Genomic DNA, 22,782 nt, shown 5'->3' with positions numbered 1-22,782 from the left:
AAGTTAGAACAATTAATTTTTTTATCGACTAAAAACAATTTAAAAAGTTGTCTGGAAACGGGACCAAATAAATAAAGTACATTTCCTTAATAAAATAAAATATTCATAACAATGAAGTAATGTTGCCCAGCCTGTACGTCATGACGTAGCGCGTTGCGGGTAGGACGTCCATTCGTAGTGAACCATCCGCATTGTTGTTGGTTGCAGGCGCAGAATCGTATCGACTCGCCGCTCGTTGCAGGGAAGGAAACGACACTGCCTTTGAATGGCACGTAAACCAAGTGTTCTCCTAGTGATTATTAATCCAGTATTATAGTCCTGGCGGCCGCTGTGGTTAAGGTTCTGCCGCATTCCAGATTTATCCATGCAGAACTAAATCAGTGGGCTTTGGATGAGAACATTGCGTACGGAATCACTGCAGGCCATCTCGCCATCGCGTTAGAAAGCTGCTCCCCTCTTTATCCATCAGAGGTAATATGATCCTAAAATATCGGTCAGTGTTTTGCGATTTGCAGGGGTGCACCTGTTTTCATAATGCATGGGGTTATAAAGCGATAACGTTTGAATGTGCATCGTTATGGTGTCTCAAAACATAAGGAAATGCCTGCCTAGTCAATATTTAAAGGGATAGACGATCCCTAAACGCGGCCCTGATGTTAAAAAAGAAGCTTCTAATCGAATGTTTGCAATGCACATATAATGACCAAAATGTCTAAACTCTCACTTATGATTCCCGTAAATGCTTCGATTTGAAGCATTAGTAGTCAATGTTCTCTTGTAGTACCTTAATAATACCGTGGTAAAACTGCAGTATAATTAGAAATACATTGCATTGCTGTGGTATGTATTAAAATTATCATGGAATTGCTATCATTGTACCATGACAACCCAGTAAGTTTGAATAACTTTCTCCTTGATGACATGGATAAGTTATTTAGAAGGAGTCAAGTAAATAAGCGTGACTTATTTTTGACTAATTCTGCTGCACTGTTTTGCGTCACGAATAACAGCAGTTCTCTCTTTTCAGCTTTGTAAGGATCCCCAATGAAAAGAAAATCTCTGCCTAACAAAGTATACACCCCCCATCGGCTGCCTTGTCCCATCAAACATTCACCGAACCCCGAGACGCTGACTTGCGCCCAGGCCCAGACGATGGTGGAACTGGAAGTCGATGGCCGGCTGCACCGGATCAGCATCTTTGACAAGCTCGACATCATAACGGATGAGGATCCCATGGCGCAGGAAATTATAGAGTGCACCAGCAATAAGGAGAACGCTGAAAAACACCAGCAGGTTTTGGTAACTTCTGCACGCCTCAAAAACAACCAGCAGAAAAAGAACGCTGTTGTCACAGCGCAAAAAACTCCGGTGCAAGATTGCACACTTCCCGAGCCCAAATTCCGCATAGTGGATTACAATCTCACAGCAATCCCACGTAGACCTTCTACATACTACAAGTATGAGGAGAAAACTTCAGAAGAGCTGAACGAGGAGGTCGAGTATGATATGGACGAAGAAGACTATGCCTGGCTTGAGCTGGTCAACGACAAAAGAAAGTGCGAAGGCCTTAACCAGGTTTCCCACAATGCCTTCGAATTCCTTCTTGACCGTTTTGAAAAAGAATCATTCGTAGAGAGTCAGGGCCAACAGAACCTCCAGTCCTTAATTGACGAAGACGCTGTTTGCTGCATATGTATGGATGGAGATTGCATGGACAGCAACGCCATCCTCTTCTGTGATATGTGCAACCTAGCCGTTCATCAGGATTGTTATGGCGTTCCGTATATTCCAGAGGGCCAGTGGCTTTGCCGACATTGTCTTCAGTCTCCTACACAACCCGCTAGCTGCATCCTCTGCCCTAACAAGGGAGGAGCGGTCAAAAAGACGGAAGATGACCGATGGGGACACGTGGTTTGTGCTTTGTGGGTTCCGGAGGTTGGGTTCTCCAATACGGTCTTCATTGAGCCTATCGATGGTGTCTCAAACATCCCGCCTGCTCGGTGGAAGCTCACCTGCTACCTCTGTAAAGAAAAAGGAGTTGGGGCTTGTATCCAGTGCCACAAAGCCAACTGCTACACCGCTTTCCATGTCAGCTGTGCGCAGAAGGCTGGTCTCTTTATGAAGATGGAGCCCATTAAAGAGTTGACTGACTCAGGTTTACCAACCTTATCAGTAAAAAAGACTGCTTACTGTGGCGCCCACACCCCAAACGGCTCTGTTAAAAGACCACTTACAATATATAATGACATTAAGACAAATTACAGACTTTGTCAGTCGGTGGACAAAAAGAGCAGCAGGGCAGGATTAAAAAAGCAGAAGAGACTTAAAAACAATGAGGTAGATGTTGTAGCCCAAGTTCCCTCTGTGTCTGTACCCAGCTTTTCATCTGAAAGGTATGTTCGAATCTGTTGATTTTGAGATATCAAACCCTTTTAAGCCATTTCAGTGCTGTGCTCTCTTTTTTTAGCATTAGCTACTAGATTGCTTTAAATATTTCACTTCATTGTACGCTGTCATTTTCCTACAGGTTAAACACAATCCTCAATCAAGTTTCTTTACAGAAGAAGGCGGCATTTGGCGAACTAGTCTTGAAGTATTGGACCCTTAAAAGGCAGTCAAGGAATGGAGTGCCACTCAACAGACGCCTCCAAACTAGCCTACATTCCCAGAAAAAAACACAGCCGGTAAATGATGCCTAAGCACGTTTTTGAATATTAATAACTAGTGTAACAATATATCGCTATACAAAAATGCATTAATGTATTGTGTATAGTTCACCCAAAAGAAACATTACTGTGAGGAAAAAGATTACAGAGTTTTAGTGCAAGTAAGTACTACAATAAACTTCTATATATAATGTGGAATATAATGTATAATAATGCAATGGGGGAATATTTGTGGGTCCTGATAATGCCAAATGTTTTATCTTACCAGTAAAGAGTTTTATTTATTTATATATCTAGTCAGTGACAGAGTGCATCCATAGTCGTCTAAAATAATTCTGTATTTTCAGCTTCAGAATCATGAATATTTTTATTCTGGTGTCACTATTGTCCTGTGCATTGGGTTACCAGCACCAAGTCCAAAAGCCTATTCATTTACACCCACAATGTAATATCAAATGTAGCATTTTAATCAACAGTACATTTTATGTTAACCTATTACCATATGTCTTGGAGTATCGCGATAATATCGTATCGTGAGTTCAGTATTGTGATATGTATTGAATCGTGATCATTACACCCCTATTGATAATAGTTTATTTCAAACTTTAAACCATTGTGACGACAGAAACAGTCAGAGGAGGAGACTCGAGCACTGAAGGAGCAGCTGAAAGAGTGGCAACGGGTGAGACACGACCTTGAGCGAGCACGACTCCTGCTGGAGCTCATTAGGAAGAGAGAGAAACTCAAGAGAGAGGAGGTATGAGGAGAACACTATGCTGCACGTCAAGATATTGATCATGTTTAGTTTGCATGTGCATGTTCCTGGATGATGACTCGTGTGATTCTGTTGCAGATAAAGCTTCAGCAGACTTTAATGGAGTTCCAACTCACTCCTTTCACAGTCCTTCTGAGGGCTGTGCTTGATCAGTTACAGGAGAAAGACCAGGCACACATTTTTGCAGAGCCTGTCAGCATTAAAGAGGTTGGTCTGCAGTTGCCTTAACTTTAAAAGTAGTCGAAAGGCATTTCACTTTGCATAGATTGTCTACATACAACAAGTATTATATTGTAATTTAAGTGTCCAAATTTTAAATAAATATATTTGAAGAAACATAGCCCAAGCACGCTTTTCAAGCCAAACATATGCTTGGAGAATTTTACAAGCTAAATCAGGGTGCACAATATACGGTCGAACCAAAAAAAAAATATTTTTTTACTCATCGGTGCTGGACACTATAGTTAATTTAATGTAAGTGAGAATAGGAAAATAAAGTAAACTGTGACATTATACCCAAAAATTCTTCATAGAGTGGACTACCAGTAAAATTTGAGACCAAAATTATTCAAACACTTTGACCTGACCATATTTTTCATAAGTGTTCTTTCTTTAATTGCTTAACCTAAATTGGTATTATCTAATTGTGTATTTAAAATGTAACGTATGACAGCTTTTCAACCTAATTCAGTTGATTAACAATTAACTGATTTGATAACTCTAAGTTCTTCTCAAATTTTATTAACATTTTCTAAACTATATAGTGAATAAACTGTAAAAATGTGAGAAATGTTGAAGGTTTCTGAATAAATGTAGGGTTGACTGTATATCAGGTAAAAGTGGACAAATATGAATTAAAACTTAACAACAGCTGCTATCAAAAGCTCAATGAATAAATAAGCCTTGAATAATGAATAGTTGCCTAATAAAGAGTCTACGACCAATGATAAATTAAGCTAAATTAATGTATTGGAAGTCCGATTTTCTTGACCAACGTATCAAAACGATAAAATTACAAAATATATCAAAATTACAAATATTATTATGTGACGTGAACAATTGTGCGAGGTCAGAGACTCATTTAAGAAAAGTCAGTGGGTCGTCATCCGGTTATAATTAATAATACAGAGCGAAGCACTGTGAAGCTATCAATCTAGCTGCATTGAAGACCATTAAAGGAATGACCAAACTCTTGAAACATTAGAGGCTTGGTGAACAGCACTTTTCATTTAATCTTGCTGCACTTATTTTTAGAATAAATAAATTATAAGTTTATTTAATGTATTAAAAAAAGAAAAGAAAAGAAAAGTCAGTTTGAACTTGAGCAGCCATTGAACAACAAAAATGACCCCATAGCACCCCATAGCGTCCAACCAGCTGTATTACCAGTATATTCAGTCTGTAAGATGAATGTTTATGTACAGACAAAGATGAAAATAATAGTGATGTGAATCGAGTAATCAATCGCATAGGTTTCTGTAATTAATCATGATTAATCACACCCAACATTAAAATTCTTATTCATGAATATATTTTCACATAAGTACTTGTAAGTGCAAATAAATATTGTGAATGAAGGACAGTATCACCGATACTGATGCTGTTAAACAATTAAAATGATATGCAGCACAAACACAAGCACTTGCATTGCTTGGGTGAGTCTTTATCACTGATCTGAATTTCACCTTTATTTTGTGTGTGTGTTGCTCACAGGTGCCTGACTATATGGACCACATCATACACCCAATGGATTTTTCCACCATGAGCAAACGCATTGATGCACAAGGCTACAAATGTCTGGATGAATTTGAAGCAGACTTCAATCTCATTATTGAAAACTGCATGAAGTACAATGGCAAGGATTCATTCTTCTACAGGACTGCTGTTAGATTGAGAGACCAGGGTGGAGCTGTGCTCAGGAAAACTCGTCGAGATGTTCAGACAATCGGCTTTGATTTTGAAACTGGCATGCACCTGCGCGAACAACCCAAGATTGAGCCATCCGCACCTTTCTCCTGGGAAGATGGTAAATGCACAAACTTACTGGTATACTGATCAGGTTACAGTTTTTTTGTGTCCACCAGCCAACAGTGACAATTTGTGCTTGTGGCAATTTATCGTAGCCACAATGTTTTTGCAATATCAAAATGATGTGAACCTGCATGTAGAATGGAATTACTCATGGACATAAAGCAAACTAAACTCACTGCACCTTATGTGATGGTGTAAAATAATTTTCTGTATTTACATGTAAAACAAATTGTGAATCCCACTGTTTTTCTTTTGCCTTTTTAAAAAAAATCTAGCAAAAGTGTATTTTATTCAAGCTCATGGGCCCTATTTTCGTGTGTCCGAATCCACTTTTGCTAGTTAAACGACGGGAAAAATGGTCTAAGCTCCTGGCGCGTGGTCTCAAACTGTCCCTATTCTCTTAATGAGTAATGGGTGTGTTTTGGGCGTAACGTGCAATAAACCAATCAGTCTCATCTCCCATTCCCTTTAAAAGACAGCTATTTACATGGCGGAATTTGCAAGCGGAAAAACCAAACGCTTCTCTCGCGAGGAAACGGATCTGCTCGTGCGTGAAGTTAAAGCACGCAAGCAGACCATCTACAGGACAAAGTGTACGCCGTTTTGGACCCGCCTATAGGCTCATATTACTCCGTAAATAACAAAACAAAAACTGCGCCATTGACTTTTGACCAGGTTTCAGTTGGTCAATGGCACAGTCTATATCAGTTGCCTCAGAATAGCAACGCACCAACAATGCGCCTGAACTCACCTCGTTTTCAGACCAGAGCGCCCATGGGCGCTCAAATGCATTTGCTATTTAAACAACGTGGCGCAGGACGTGAAAATGAAAACTGCGTCGGGCTGAAACTAGCAAAAACACTTGCGTCGTGCCTGGCGCCGCATTGCCCTAAGTGTATGATAGGGTCCCATGTCTTTGTGTCTAAGCAATGGCATTTCTTGATAAATATCACTCTTAGATGTACTGACTGGTACTGGTCAATTTACTGCTTCCTTGAAACTAAGAATCACTAATGGAATTTTAAAATTGGAATAGAAGTGGAATCAGAACCCATCCCTACGCTTTAACAAATCAATCAATAAACAATTCTTCTTCTTGTTTCAGTGGACCGCTTATTGGTTCCAGCCAATCGGGAGCAGATGTCATTTGAAGAGCAGCTGAGGGAGCTACTAGAAAAGATGGATCTAACTACAGCAATGAAATGTAGCCCGTCCCGGAGCAGGCGACTGAAGCTGCTCAAGAAAATCATTGGTGACGTGAGGATGGAGCTGAGTTTGAGGAAAGCTCTTCCTGCCGCTGAACTGAAGAATGCTGAGGAACAAGCTGGCCATATCCTTCAAAAAGGTTTGTTTGAAAAATCTTGGTTTGAAGTTTTCTTGCTATTAACCAGTTGAACATTTGTCAAAGCCTTGTGGGCAACACGTTGACATATCACCATTGTCCCAAGTTAGAGTCCCAGCTTTTCTGATCCCAACCCCCTCTCTTCTAATCAATTGTCCTGTCCAATAAAAGCTAAAAATGCCCCAAAATATACTTAATATAAACAAACAAACAACTACTTGTTTGTCTCCAGAGGTGATAATGCTTTTCTAATCAATTAGACTTATAATTTTTCTTGTTTGACAATGGTTCCCAACCCTGGTCTTGAAGTTCACACTGGAGAACACTGCACGTTTTGTATGACTCCTATATCAAGCACACCTTATTAAACTCATTAGTAGATTAGTAGAGACTCCCAAGACCTTATATGAACCAACCGTTGGCCCGACAATGGAATCCATCAGCATGGTTAAAAGTATTCTGCTTGCAAGTCTCTTTCTTGCGTTTCTGTAAAGTGCACTTAACACGTTTGAAATTGAGACAATTTTACAAATCGCACTTGGACATATTATTATATTATATGTTGTATATAAGCATTCTAAGTGAACTTTAGGCACGATGAGTCAACTTTAAATGACCTGAGCCTATTGGACTTGAGGGAGAGGAAAGTTCTGGATAGATGAGGTTTGAAAAGAGATAATTCTGTCCCCTTGTTTCATTGTCTCTAGTCCAGGTTTGTAGATTTATTGTTTTAATCTAATTGTTTTACTCCCATTGTTGTGAATGCTCTTGAGTCCAGTCTTAACAGGAAATCAAGTTGAAGTGCGTGCATCAGTTAAAGGAATAGTTCAACCAAAAAAAAAAAATTCCTGGATATTTACTCGCCTCAAGACGAGAGGGTTGAGTTCAGAGCCTCGCATGTGACATGAGCACATTCGGATGGTTACTCGTATCGTAGACTGCGTTTTGCCCCATTCGCTTGCAATTAGATGGAGAAAAAACCTGGAATGTTTTCCTTCAAAACCTTGAAGGAATAGTTCACTGCAAAATGTAAGTTCTGTCATCCTTTACTCACCCTCAAGTTGTTTCAAACCTGTATGAATTTCTTTCTTCTGCTGAACACAAAAGATGATACCGGTATTTTGAAGAATGTCGGTAACCAAACAGTTGATGGACCCCATTGACTTCCATTGTAGGAAAAAAACACTATGGAAATCAATGGGGTCCATCAACTGTTTGGTTACCGACATTCTTCAAAATATCTTCTTTTGTGTTCAGTAGAAGAAAGAAATTTATGCAGGTTTGAAACAACTTGAGGGTGAGTAAAGGATGACAGAACTTTCATTTTGAAGTGAACTATTCCTTTTATTTATATTCGGGTAAGGAAGGAAAGTCATGTATATCTTGGATGGCTTAGGGGTGAGTAAATAATTAGGAAATTTAAATTTTAGGAAGATCGTGGCCTATGAGATGGGAAAAAAACACTTGTAACACCTTAAGCAAATGCCTAACAATTCTCTAAAAACACTCTTTAGAATAGGGCTGCACGATATATTGAAATAAAACAACAACATGTTCCTGGTGTGCCATAGTCCTGCTTCAACCCTAATCAAACATACCTGAACAAGCTCTTAAGGTCTTCAGGATTACTAGAAAATCACATTAAATAAAGAGTTTGATCAGGGTTGAAACTAAACTTTGCATGACTGGCCCTTCCAAGAGCAGGATGGTTGAGAAACTCTCTAGCTACTGCATGGCATAGCGCCGAAAACACACAAGCAACTGGATAGCATCGTCCTGTCAACCACCTACAATACAGCTCGCATTTTTCTGAGAAAATAAAAAAATGCCATGCATTGGTCAGTTTATACAATGTGTGACAGTATCTCCTTGTTTCATGGCAGGTGATAAATCTGTCCCACCTAAGCTTGAGTCATCTGCTTCACTGCTGCCCCTCATGAACGCGGGAAGTCACTCTGAGCCACCCACCCTGAAACCTATAGAACCCTGCCCCGACAAACACAGACGCCGCAAGGAGCGCGTTTCCCAGTCACTCAATGGACACTCCCATCTGCAGATAGAGGACAGCGATGTCAGTGTGGTAGCTACGTCAACTCTGGCCGAGCCGTCAAGCCCAGTAAACCGACGGACTTCTGTTCTTTTCCGCAAATCAAAAAGCACAAGCCCTCATAAGCCCGTTGATGATGGTGAAACTCCCAAAGGCAGTTCTCGGTTAGGTACAAAAACATTCCTGTCAGTCGTCATACCGCGCCTGGAGACGCTGCTCCACACCAGGAAGAGGCCGCGGAGTGCCAGTGGAGACAGTTGCGAGGACCAATCGCCCATCAAACGGCTGGACACAGGTAGAATCTGCAGGACAAATCAAAAAGGGCCATTGTGATTGATATAAATGCAAATTAAAGGGATTGTTCACCCAAAAATGAAAATTAGCCCATGATTTACTCACCCTAAAGTCATCCTAGGTGTATATGACATTTTTCTTTAAATAAAATCGGAGTTATATTAAAAAATGTCCTGGCTCTTCCAAGCTTTATAATGGCAGTGAATGGTTGTTTCTGTTTTGAAGTCCATAAAAGTGCATCTATCCATCATAAAAGTGCATCTATCCATCATAACTTTTATGATGGATGGATGCACTTTTATGATAGATAGATGCACTTTTATGATGGATAGATGCACTTTTATGATGGATGGATGCACTTTTATGATGGATAGATGCACTTTTATGATGGATGGATGCACTTTTATGATGGATGGATGCAGGATAGATGCACTTTTATGATGGATGGATGCACTTATGATGGATAGATGCACTTTTATGATGGATAGATGCACTTTTATGGTGGATAGATGCACTTTTATGATGGATGGATGCACTTTTATGATGGATGGATGCACTTTTATGATAGATAGATGCACTTTTTTGGACATTTTTTAAACAGCCATTCACTGCCATTATAAAGCTTGGAAGAGCCAGGATTTTTTTTATATAACTCCCGATTGTATTCGTCTGAAAGAAGAATGTCATGTACATCTAGTATGACTTGAGGGTGAGTAAATCATTGGCTCATTTTAATTTCTGGGCGAACTATCCCTTTAATAACGTTAGCACTTTTGTAAAAGCGCTCCCTCTCACTCTTCCTTGTGTCTGTTAGGGCTGTCAAACGGGTTTGGCCTGCATCAGGAGGAGGAGTTGTCTTCTAGCAGGCAGTTGGAGCCTCGTCGCAGGTGCGCTTCTGAATCAAGCATGTCTTCCAGCAACAGGTGGGTAGTTGAGAGAGTACCTTTGAGAGAGGATGTTCCATTTCCTTTCAATAGCATTGTGCTTATTTCTTCATGTTTGTTTACCATTTTTTTTACATGAACTAGTGTAGACAAAAGAATTGGTATTATCTCATACTTTCCAAGGGATTAAACTCAACGGGAGTTGTTTAACTGGTTCATATTCATTCACCTGAAAATACACAATCTGCAGACTGCCATCTTGGCTCATGGGCGCTCTGTTGAATGTTTGTCATGTGACAGTAATATTCAGTCCATGTTTTTGAGATCCCTTTTTGAGAAAAATAATCTGTCATTTACAATACACAACAATAACATAAAGCGTTCTTTACTAATATTGAACTTTTTAAAAATAATTTCTCTTAGTCTTTGATTAAAAATATTCGCAAAAATTAAACCTTCAATTGTAGTAAGATTAGACAAAAAATAAATAAATGTGGACTACATGAAAGTGTTTCTGCCAAATATTTGTACCTTTTATGTTTGGTTATCCCCCCCACCCCCCTCAAATGCCTGGAAAAAACTTGTTAGGACATGGTATCATAAACTCTGGGACATATTAACACCTCTCAGGAAGCATAACTGGGCTGTGGTAGGATCTTCCAGCAGGACAATGGCACACCTCAAAATCAACAACAAAAAGGTCCACTGACCACAAAATGAAGGTTTTACCATGGACATAGCAGTCCCCTAGACCAAACCCCACAGCAAACCTGTGGGATGAGATGAAGATCCAGAAAGATCCTATATGGAGGAATGGGCTCAAATCCCTTGCCATGTGTTCATCAACTTAATGTGTTATAAGAGGGAATTGAGTGCTGTTTTCTTGCCAGTTGAAGGCTCCTCAAAGTGTTAAATGAAGGGTTGCCAATAATTGTACACACACGCACACACACACACACACACAAACACACACGCGCATAAAGAAATATATCTACTTTTAATCGGTCAAGTGCTTAAATGGTACAAATGCACATCCATGTATCCCTGCATTATTCTTATTTTCATGTGTTTTTTGTTTTTGTCATTTTTTTACAATTCACATCACTCATCATGTTTTCTCATCTGTCTTTAGCAGTATCGCACTAAATCTTCCGAAGTGTGGGAAGGGAAAGCCAGCCCTCATCCGGAGGAACACGGTGGAGGACAAGAGTGAGATTATTGCTTGCATCGAGAGTAGAAATTTCGCCAAAGCTGCTAGAATAGCTGCTGGTAGGTATCCACATCGCTGTCCTTTTTACTGATGTGTACTGTCCATTGCAATCAATGAAAAATTTAATCACAGCTGTGCTGCTGATATTCACAATTATGAGTGTGATAATGTTTTTATTCAACAATTCTATAAACAAGTTATTATTTTATTAGCAAGTCAGCTATTTTATTTATCATTGCCACTGAAAATAGAGTGGTTCAGGGATGACGTCAGAACCCGGAAGACTAAGTGCGCCAGTGGTCTCTGAGATTTTCCTATGCAGTTTTTTCTTTTCTTTTTTTCTGAGTAAAGTAAAGCCTGTGGTAAACATAACTTGACATGTTTTGTTCTACAACGTAAACACACTCACACTAGTTCCTTGTCTAGTTAATAATTAAAAATGTCCGCATGCATTAAAATGTGCCTTGATTATTTTAAACATTTAATTTGGTTTTATTTAACATTATGAATCTAATTGTCTATCGTTGCTGTTTGATAGTGTTTAAAAAAAGTCTTGACATTTTAGTGTAAATACTACGCGATATTATCTAAAATATTGAGATTTTTTTTCTGGCAATCACTAAGACCTAATGGATATTTAATAGTCTTAACTCTGTAGTTATTGTGAGTATCATGGTTGAATGTTTGCGCCATCATAACATGTTTTGTTGATATTCCTGCTTTCATAGAAGTTGGCAACAGCAGTATTTGGATGCCCACTAGTGCCACAGTTATGCTGGAACCTCTCAAACTAGTTTGGGCTAAATGTAGTGGATACCCCTCCTACCCTGCCCTGGTGAGTCTGAATGTGCATGTGTAGAAACTAGCTATTTCTCTCTCTCTTCCTTTCTTCCTCCCTTATTCACTTCCTGTAAGCTTTCTCATTTTCTCATGAAACCCATCTACAGAAATTTGCTTTTAAAACCGTTTCAATTTACGTTTCATTAAATTGTGTCATGTTATGTTTTATTTATTCTTTATAATAATGAAAATTGTCAAGGTTTTGACATTACAGACACAAGTAAAACATGTGACATTGTTTCTCTTGTGTGACGTATAGCGTTAATGAAACCAATGAGCCCCGTGAAGACATGTTTAACAGTGGATTTAGAACAGCTAAGGGGCGTTGTTAGGCACGACTCAGAGTTCAAGGGGCTTATTGCTTTTATAAAACGGTTACTCAATAAAAATATTCATTTTAATATTTATTTTATTCATAAAATAAACACCAGCAACAAAAAATATGTAAGGGATAATATATAGCGAGGTGGTTGTTGTTATAGCGAATACAACACCGACAGGCTGATCGGGAGCCCGAAGCGGAGGGGTTGTATTCGCTATAACAACCGCCTCGCTATACATTATCCCGCTTATTACATGGCTACCTACCAAATAAATCAATAATTTGACACAAAATATTGATTTAAAAAGGAGTTTGATTTAAAAACGACTGTATCGCTTCTGTTAAAGAACACCATGTCCATGGCAACGCTCTGTTTTTCATGGCAACGGTGTGTTATACTTAGCAGCGGTCTGTTAACAAGAAATAACAGACTGCATTCTACATTAGAATTCAACCAAGCCATGTAATAACACGTTATAACACATTTATTCCTCCGCCAAGCAATGTAGTTCCAAATAGGTTGTTAAAAAACATGCAGCAACAAAGAATTACAAACGGCAGTTGCACATTAATACTAATGTAATGCGGTCACGGGTGTGTTTGTTGAGTAATTTACAACGGCTTCGAACACGGCTCAACCAATCAGAATCAAGGACTGGAACTATACGTTTTATAATTAGTGTTAAACAACCTTTGCACAAGTGAGAGTAAACGCTCTCAGTGAATTGTTGTCCTGTTGAACTTGTTTGTTTAAATTTCTCCATGAGTCTTTCTCCACCACACACACACACACACACACACACACACACACACACACACACACACACACACACACACACACACACACACACACACACACACACACACACACACACACACACACACACACACACACACACACACACACACACACACACACACACACACACACACAGAGAGAGAGAGGGTTTGCCTGTCTCAACTGTAAGCTCAACAATATAGCATCTATCATTAATCACTGTTTACATAAAACAGATAATTTCACACTTTTTATCCATGTTATTTGTTTTTGTTATTGGAGTTTAAAGAAATGGTTTCTGTTAAATTCGGCCAATAATTTTTATCCTTTCGCATTTTCGGATGACCTTTTTTTGTGGGACAAAATTTCGGGTCATTCCTATTGCATCTCTCATGCTTTTTATAATATTTCAAAATATAACAATTGGACTTTGAAATGTTCTTGGGCTTATAAGACAGCTGTCATGTAATCAATAGTTTTTAATTGTTCTGGATGACATGCTCATTTGGCTGGACTCTGTGAGTGCAGCAGTGTTTTTCCGTTTTTTTTTTAATGTAATTTTTTAGAATGCAATTATAAAGCCTTAGAAACAATGCCAAAACATTTTAAAGGAGACATCGGATGCCCCTTTTACAAGATAAGTCTCTGATGTCCCCAGAGTGTGTATGTAAGTTTTAGCTAAAAATACCCAACAGATAATTTTTTTAAAGCATGTTAAAATTGCCACTTTTTGGGGGCGAGGAAAAACGTGCCTTTTTTTTTTGTGCGTCTCAAATGAGCTGGTGCTCCCGGCCCCCTTTCCAGGAGAGGGTGGAGCTTCAGGAGCTCATCAAAACAGGACAGAGCCAGAGAATATATGGAGATAGAAAAGGTATAGTTTAGTTTAATCCAGTTTAATCTTGCTTTAATCAAGATGGCAATCTTAAAAGATGGCGCCTGTTAGTCGTTCGGCATCCCATCGGTTGCTGTTTGTGTTGTATGTTTTATTAGTTTTTGTCCCATTTCTATCCTTGTTGGTGTAGCGAGTTAGTTCTCTTTGTGTTTATGAGCACGATGTTCTTTAAGTCTCAGAGAGTCGGCGGTGGCTTCCAGCTGTTACTCGGGTGGAAATAAGTTTTGTGATTTCCCCGTTTATCGCACGCGCAGCTGTGGATCTGTGCGGCCTTTCGGATTGCGGTCAAAGGAGAAGGAAACGCTTTAGGAGACGGGGCAAGCGTGACGCATAAGCAGGGGTGTACTGTTGATTTGGTTTTGTCATCTGTGGGTGAGCTGACTATTAAGAACTTGGGGCTCTCAGATCATTTGTTATTATGTTTAATGTCATATTTGCTTGGCTCTCTTTGGGAGAGCTCTTTGAGCTCGGGCTATCAATGCTGGTTTTGCCTCTGTTTTCTGACCAGTACAATGCCCTTATGCCAGTTATTGAGTACAATCCATCTATTTTGGTATCTGATTTAAATATGGGCTGTAATCATATTTTGGATTGTATTGCCCCCTGGAAACGGGTACAATCAAAAACTGTATCTCAGCAACAGTTTGTCAAAGCGGCTAAGGCGCATTTCCCTGATTCAATCTCTAAGAATGAATCAGTGCAGTCCTAAAATATTATTTCGTATGATTAATACACAGTTTTAAATCCTGCTATTGTTTCCGATAATTCAGAGAGAGCTTGTGATTTTTTTTTTTTTTTTTTGCACTTTTATTAGATCCAGCATCGCTATTAGATCCAGCATCTCTAGTTCTGTCTGGGTTCAAAAGCCATTTTTAACCTCCTGGTTCTCTTACCTCTGGCCAGTTAAGTAGACGTAAGCCGGTAACTACTTCAGACCTGTTAGAAATTTCCCAATATCTCAAGCTAGCTTATTGCTCTCATGATATCATCCCGCCCCGCTTGTTAATTCAGGTTTGGGATGCGGTGGGTCCAACTATATCATCTGTAGTGAATCAGAGTCTTATAGAGAGGCTGGTGCCATCATATTTTAAGCACGCTCTTGTGCAGCCTCTTTAAAAAAAAAAAAACGAGTTCAGACCAGTCGGTGTTAAACAATTATAAACCTATTTCTATGGTGTATTTTTTAGCTAAAATGCTGGAGAAGGTAGTTCTTATAATAATAATTTGTTGCATTTATATTGCGCTTTTCTGGGTACTCAAAGCGTTATGGAAGCGTTGGGGAATCTCCTTCACCACCACCAATGTGCAGGATCCACCTGGATGATGCGACGGCAGCCATATTGCGCCAGAACGCCCACCACACACCAGCTTACTGGTGGAGAGGAGACAGTGATGAAGAAAATCAGTGATATGGGAATGATATGGGGATGACTCCCTACTCTTTTTTTTTTTTTTTTTTTTTTTTTTTTTTTTTTGAAGGACATCCTGGGATTTTTAATGACAACAGAGAGTCAGCACCTCGGTTTAACGTCTCATCCGAAGGACGGATTCTTAACCAACTTTCAAATTTTTTAAATAAAAACAATATTTTTGATACATTCCAGTCGGGTTTTAGACCTCAGCATAGTACAGAAACTGCCCTTCTCAAGGTGACCAATGACTTGCTTTTGTCTGTGGATTCTGGGAACTGTACTGGATCTGAGTGCAGCCTTCGATACAGTGGATCATGGGATTCTCCTTGAGCGTCAGAGTCAGTGATGGGCATTAGAGGGATTGTATTAAGGTGGTTTTTATCGTATTTACAGGGGAGAACCTTTACGGTGGAAATGGGGAGCTCTATTTCCTCCGCTCGTCCCATCATCCCTGGGGTCAAGAAGTTGCTTTCACGGCTGCAGAATGCTGCGGCCAGATTGTTGACTGGCACTAGCAAATGTTCCAGTATCTCTCCGGTGCTGGCTTCTCTGCACTGGCTCCCTGTGGAGTATAGGGTGCAATACAAGGTCCTTTTTTTAATGCTTTTTAAAGGGCTTGCCCCTGTATATATTATAGTTTGTTACAGCATCATGTTGCTGCTAGACCACTAAGATCCTCTCAAAGCTTTCTTTTAAATGTTCCAAAATCTCGGTTAAAAACTAAGGGAGATCGTGCCTTTGCGGTAGCAGCACCGCGTCTTTGGAATAGTCTTCCTTTACATCCTGTGATTCCATTGAGTGTTTTAAATCTAGGTTGAAGACCCACTTCTTCTCTGCTGCTTTTAACTGTTCTTAGCTACATGTGGTTTTATTTAGTGCGTATGGTGTGTTTGGCTATGGGTTTGTAAGGTTGGGTCTGTAAAGCACTTTGGTCAACTCGTGTTGTTTTTAAACGTGCTTTAGAATTAAAATGATTGATTGATTGATTGATTGATTGATTGATTGATTGATAACAAACTGGCTACGCGTTTTCTTTTCAGCTTTTCTGCTCTGGCAGACAAGCCAGAAACCTAACTAAATGCAAAAAAAGCTGAAAAAGTGACAATTTCATCCGATGACCCCTTTAAATCATGACACTTATCGGACAGTTATCAGTTATTCGGACAGTTGTGCATCAGCATATTTTTGGCATGTGCTGAACATGTCCCTTCACACTCTGGGGCACTGGCCAAAAAAAGATTGAGAACCACTGCGCTAGAGTTATGCTAATGAAGAAGTCTCAAACCCCAGTCAATTATTCACTACAGAAACTGCAAGTAAAAACTGACTGAGCTTTTGCCATCTGACACTGCATAAATGGCATATATTCTCTTAGGGATGATGAGAGATTAATCTAATTTTTATTTTTATTTCCTCTTGTGGGCCCCATAGTGACAAAAATGAGTAGCCTAATAATAATTGTATGCATTAATTGGAAATGCTAAATCCTCTTGATTTTCTAGACTGTTAACTAGCTTTGACCTTCTGAACGGTGAGTTTTTCTCGCTTGCGCCATTGAACAATGGGTTTCATGTGGACTTGGATGGGATTGCAGCGAAGCTGACGGCTCACATCAGGAATTCTCATCTTCTGAATGAGTGACACTTGTCTGCTCAGTTACATGTAACTCCATCTGCAATTTCGTTTTTTTTTTTTTTTTTTTGAGAAGTAATTATCCAACGTATTGGGACGCTAAATCCACTTTGTCCGATCATTCAGGGTGCTTTCACATCTGCAGTTCGGTTCATTTGGTCTGGACCAGGGGCGAAAAATTATACTTTGTAGCATTTTTCAGGCGTTTTGGTTCATTTTCTCACCACACTGATTGCTCTGGTCCGAATCAGCTGATGAGTTGATGAAACGAACCAAAATGCAGTCACGTGACAACATCCACATCACTCATGGCCAGATGTGTCTTGAACGTATTTCCATAACTGCACTTCGATTGGTCAGAATTAACGTGCGGGAAAATTCCAACAGAACTCCCAGAAGTAAGAAAGAGGAGGAAAATCTGGCAGACAACACGCCACTTTTTACTACGGAGAGACGACTGCATGGGCTGCTTCTATCCCTGGTCATAGTTTATTATATAGTTTGTCTACACCACTTTAGGCAAACAATAACATTTGAGAATGAAGCGAGGATGCGGCTTGAAAATAATGTTTTAATGCACGGTATGCGGCGAAGGCGCATCGCAAGTCACGTCAGGAGGAGGCGTGTATTAAAGGATTAGTTCACTTTTAAAATGAAAATTCTGTCATCATATACTCACCCTCAAGTTGTTTCAAACCTGTATGAATTTCTTTCCTCTGCTGAACACAAAGGAAGATATTTAGAAGAATGTCAGTAACCAAACAGTTTCTGGTTCCCATTGACTTCCATAGTATATTTTTTTCGTACTATGGAAGTCAATGGGAACCAGAAACTGTCTGGTTACTGACATTCTTCTAAATATCTTCCTTTGTGTTCAGCAGAGGAAAGAAATTCATACAGGTTTGAAACAACTTAAGGGTGAGTATATGATGACAGAATTTTCATTTTAAAAGTGAACTAATCCTTTAATGTTGCTAAACAGTGACATAATGCACAGCGCCACTGACTACGGCAGCTGGTTTAGTCTAAAAATGGGCAGTTCTTTGGCAGTTGGGTCTGTTCGAGGTCGGATCACGTTCTCACCACAAACAAACCGCTCCAGAGTTAGTTTGAAAGCATACCGAGACCACCTACCTCTCGAGGAGGTCTCGGTACGCTTGTCTGGTCCGCTTTTGGTGCGCACCGAGTGCGATTGCTGCATTCACACCTGCCCAAACGAACCGCACCAAGAGGGACAACGAACTCTAGTGCGATTCAACCCAACTAAAGAGGCAGGTGTGAGAGCACCCTTAGCTTTCCCTGTAGTCATACTAACGGAATAAACTAATAAGTAATTATTGCTCTTATTTTGTTCTGCTGCCCCCTATCAATACGGATATGTACGTATTAATACATATTAAACAAATTTTAAATCTGAAACTCCATGACTACAATAAATTCATATTGCAATTGGATATGTCTAATAATAGCGCCCATTTATCTAGATTATTGTTAAAGTGTAAATTGTTTAAAGTTAGGCTACTACACTTTGGATTTCCTACCCGATATAATTACTACAGTACATGGACAGCCCTGTGAACGATTTATCCGTCACGGACTGCTTTTCTGTTCTGTGACCAATCGACTAATTCAATTTTGCCGACTAATCCTTTTCTCATCGACTAACGCTTGGTCAACCATTAGGGGGCAGCCCTAGTCATTTGACTGTTTCCAGGATTGTCGTCATGTTCTTTAACGTTACGGTTTCATTACAGATCATAGACCCTCATATGCCACGTGTGGGGTGCCAGCACAACGGAGTCTCTATCCCAATGCCCCCGCTGGACGTGCTGCGGATCGGAGAACAGTTGCAGTACAAGTCCGAAGAGAAACTTTACCTTGTTCTCTTCTTTGACAACAAACGTAGCTGGTGAGATTTTTAGAGGTTATTTATTAGTATTTGCGAAGTAAAGGATCACTAATACTAATACGTAGTATTAGAAGTTTGCTCAAACCCCTGCATAAGTATGTGCATAAGTATTGCACATCTGCAGTTAACTTGTCCTTGTTCTACAGACAACCGTGTCAAATTGTGCGGTTGTTCTCAGTAATTGAAATAATTTTACTCAATTAAATGAACAGCACTTATGATAAATAATACTCAATTCAATTTCAGAATTCACAATTCCAATTTTGATCCCACAGCTAGAACTACTAGCCTAATTAATATAAACTTCGAACATTATTAAAGGCAATTGACCGTTCGCAAAGACCCGCCCCCCTTAGTTACTGTTGCTATGTCCGACAAGCTATGCCGCTCTGAAGCCACACCATGTTCTCACGCAGTGAAAAATACATCGCGGAGCAGAGAGGAGACTGACAACACTGACAGACAGGTCAGACCAGGTTACTTTTGTAATTAAACATATTAAACAAAGTCTCACCTTTCAAATTTGGCCATTTTAAAATAAATGTTAACAATAAATACCGTTTTGTGGCTCTTTAATGTGTCTGACAGATCGCTGTAGAGCATCACCTCGTGAACCGATCATCTCTTCCTTCTAGTTCATTTATAGCATCAAATAAACATGAATAAACATCAGAAGGAATGTTGTTTTAACCGCGGAAAGGCGTCAGTACACTCCGTTTTTCAAGTTCAAATCCTCCCATGTTAATCTACTAACTCTCCTGACTGCTTTGTCGGACCGAATGGCGAAGTATGATTGGTCAGATCACCTGTCAATCAAGCTCTCAATTAAACAAGGAAACAATTAAATGAGGACAAATAACATAAGAACAAAGTTACTTTACTTAAAACAAGCATTACATTTTATTTCCATCTTAACCCATTAACATATTACTTATTTAGCTGACTGCAGATGAAGGAAGCTCATTTGGATTCATTAAGTGTGGTCAAAATCTGTGCAAGACTACCTCTAAATGTGGTTTCACAATCATTATCAGATAACAGTGTGTCACAGTTTATATATCTAGCTTTTACTGTGGCAGAGTTGACCAATCACGACAATCATCACATGAATATACACAAAATGTGCAAATCTAGTTGCACCCAATGTATTTTTACTATGTAAACTTCAAATCAATTAAAGAGTGACAGTAATGAGTCGTTAGATTTTTTCATCATTTGTAGAGAATTAGGAAAAAAAGAAAACAAACTAAAAGGCTGAACATGCAACTTCATTAAAGCACAAAAATAATAAAAAGGCAAGAGCAACAACTTGTGTCTGAGGAAGTTTTATAAAATAGGATTGTGTGTGCTGTTTCCTTTTTCCAGGCAGTGGCTTTCTAAATCCAAGATGGTTCCTCTCGGTATTGACAAAACCATCGACAAGATTAAGATGATGGAGGGACGCACCTCAGCCATCCGCAAAGCTGTTCAGACCGCCTTCAACCGCGCCATGAACCACCTGACTCATGTCCAAGATGAACCTGTTAGTGACCTCAGTGACATTGACTAAGACTGGCAAATGCAGGCACATTTCAAAGCCTTAGTAACTCTCATTCCTGACTGGCACCTGCTGTGTGACTTCTGTGGCTTCTGCTACTCTATATCTTCCAGTCTCGTTTCCACAGAAGTCAATTCTGTAAATAATGTAAATGACTTAACACTAACTTAAATCTGAAGATTTACAATAATGGGTACTGTACATACATTTTTATAGTATTTATACATTTGAGTGAATTATACCGTGCATAATTACCCATTGATGCTGGAACAAATGAACAAAATGAATAAATTGTATGAAAAAAAATAGAGAAACATTGTGTGATCAGGGCTGAGACGTAATGTGAGAGTGCTTGCTTTTTTATGTTTAAATTATTGAAGTTTTTACACAGCCTTTTATTTGGCATTAATGGTTTTATAATCTAAGAATGTTTTTACAACAGTTTTAACATATTTTGATGTATTTATATAACTATATATAACTGTATTTGTCTGTTTTTCACATTAGATGGTCTTGTTGTTTTGAAACCACAAGTGCGTTAATTCTAAAATTCTAATGAAACCAAAAGAAATGCTGCCCCGACTTCTTTTGTTTGTGTTGAGTGAATGGTTTTGCTTAATTTAGTATTTTTTGTGCGTGGGAGCTCCATAATTGCTGTAGGATGTTGTACTTGTGTTAATTTATTGGGGGTGGGGGAATAGAATTCAGTGAATTCTATTCGCTAGTGAAAGTTTTTTTTTTTTTTTTTTTTACTGAACTTCAAGGAATTATTCATGTTTTTTTATGATTCTTACTTTTATATGGGAGTCCTAGTAGATATGACTGTTTACAGTGACTGCATTTATTTAAGTTTATTCTGGGTTGCAGTGGGTAGATTTTGGAATACTTTTTTTTTCTATACCACGTCATTTGTTTGGTAATAGAACTGTTAATGATATTGTCCTTTTTATTTTTTTTAATAAATTCATAAATAAGCCATTTAAGTCTTGTTCATTTAAACAAGTGCTTTATACCATAGCACTTATTATTAGTTGAATGGCACTTTAAGATATTTCTAAAAAATACCATGTGCTATATAGACAATTGGAAAAGTTTTTAAGGCAGACCTGACATGTTGAAAAGAGTTGGTATTCATCCCTACTGGGGTAGTAATATGGCACATAGTCTTAGAGTTTATCCTTGACTAACTGAGGCCAAGGTCAGGAAGCAGACAGACTGGTTAATCAGATGAACAAATGATAAAGCTTGGGTTGCTGAATATACGGTCCCTTTTTTCAAAAGCATTTATTGTAAATTATATGATTACAGATCATAACCTAGATGTGATGTGTTTGACAGAAACCTGGCTACAACCAGACGATAGCATTCTTTTAAATGAGTCCACCCCGCAAGATCACTTATATAAACGTGAGCCTCGTCTGAAACGCAAAAGGGTTGCTGTAATTTATAGTAATATCTTATAGTAATATCTTTCAAATATAATTATTTTGAAGTGTTGGTGCTTAATGTAACACTATCTTGTGTAAATGATAAATCACGTTTGAGATTTGTGCTGGCTATTGTATACAGGCCACCAGGGCACCGTACAGACTTCATCAAAGAATTTACAGATTTTCTATCCGAGTTAGTATTGGCTGCAGATAAAGTCCTAATTGTTGGTGATTTGAATAACCATATAGATAGTGAAAAAAATACATTGGCATTTTAACTCTATTGGAGTTACACAACATGTGTCAGGTCCTACTCATTGTCGTAATCATACTTTCGATATAATATTGTCACATGGAATCATGTTGATGTAAGGGTGGGCGATATGGCAAAAATATATCATAATGTTTTTTTTCTAGAAAATCACTATTCGGGATTTTATCACAATTGATATTGGTTTTTACTATTTTGCAAATGACTAGGCAATACAATAAAAGTTTTAGTTTTAAAAACAGAGCCACAAAATGATGTTTTATTAACAAAGTTCGGGAGGAGCACGTTCAGATAATTAACACGATTGGAGAGCACTCCGCAATAAGAGGTGTATACAGTTGTGCTCAGAATTAATGGCACCCCTGGTAAATACCATTTGGGGAAATCACATTATGAAATAAATGTTTTTCTCCAAAACATGTTGGTCACAATTATTGGTAACCCTAGAAGTTTTTATGCGTAAAATATCTCTGAAGTATATTCCCATTAATTAACCTTTTTTAGCACACC

The 22,782-nt window shown here is 38.8% G+C and overlaps 1 protein-coding gene across 2 annotated transcripts; it reads left to right on the top strand.

The window, feature by feature from the left end:
- The first annotated feature begins 135 nt into the window (after positions 1-135).
- brd1a (bromodomain containing 1a) lies at positions 136-21,548 on the top strand. 2 transcript variants are annotated; one of them, XM_079622695.1, is made up of 13 exons: positions 136-471; positions 1,028-2,393; positions 2,528-2,684; positions 3,292-3,423; positions 3,520-3,648; positions 5,155-5,467; positions 6,578-6,817; positions 8,698-9,156; positions 9,970-10,078; positions 11,175-11,308; positions 11,978-12,084; positions 18,880-19,034; positions 20,400-21,548. In XM_079622695.1, exons 2-13 carry the CDS (start codon positions 1,045-1,047, stop codon positions 20,581-20,583), a joined length of 3,468 nt encoding a protein of 1,155 aa, XP_079478821.1. In that variant the 5' UTR covers positions 136-471; positions 1,028-1,044; the 3' UTR covers positions 20,584-21,548. The 2 variants fall into 2 exon arrangements, with proteins under 2 accessions (XP_079478821.1, XP_079478820.1); XM_079622694.1 differs by having other exon boundaries at positions 11,172-11,308.
- The last annotated feature ends 1,234 nt before the right edge of the window (positions 21,549-22,782 follow it).

The sequence above is a fragment of the Phoxinus phoxinus genome (assembly GCF_949152265.1).
Source record: "Phoxinus phoxinus genome assembly, chromosome: 9".
NCBI classification, from domain to species: Eukaryota; Metazoa; Chordata; class Actinopteri; order Cypriniformes; family Leuciscidae; genus Phoxinus; species Phoxinus phoxinus.
The sequence above is the reverse complement of the archived record's forward strand: the minus strand, read 5'-3'. Positions and strand labels throughout refer to the sequence as shown.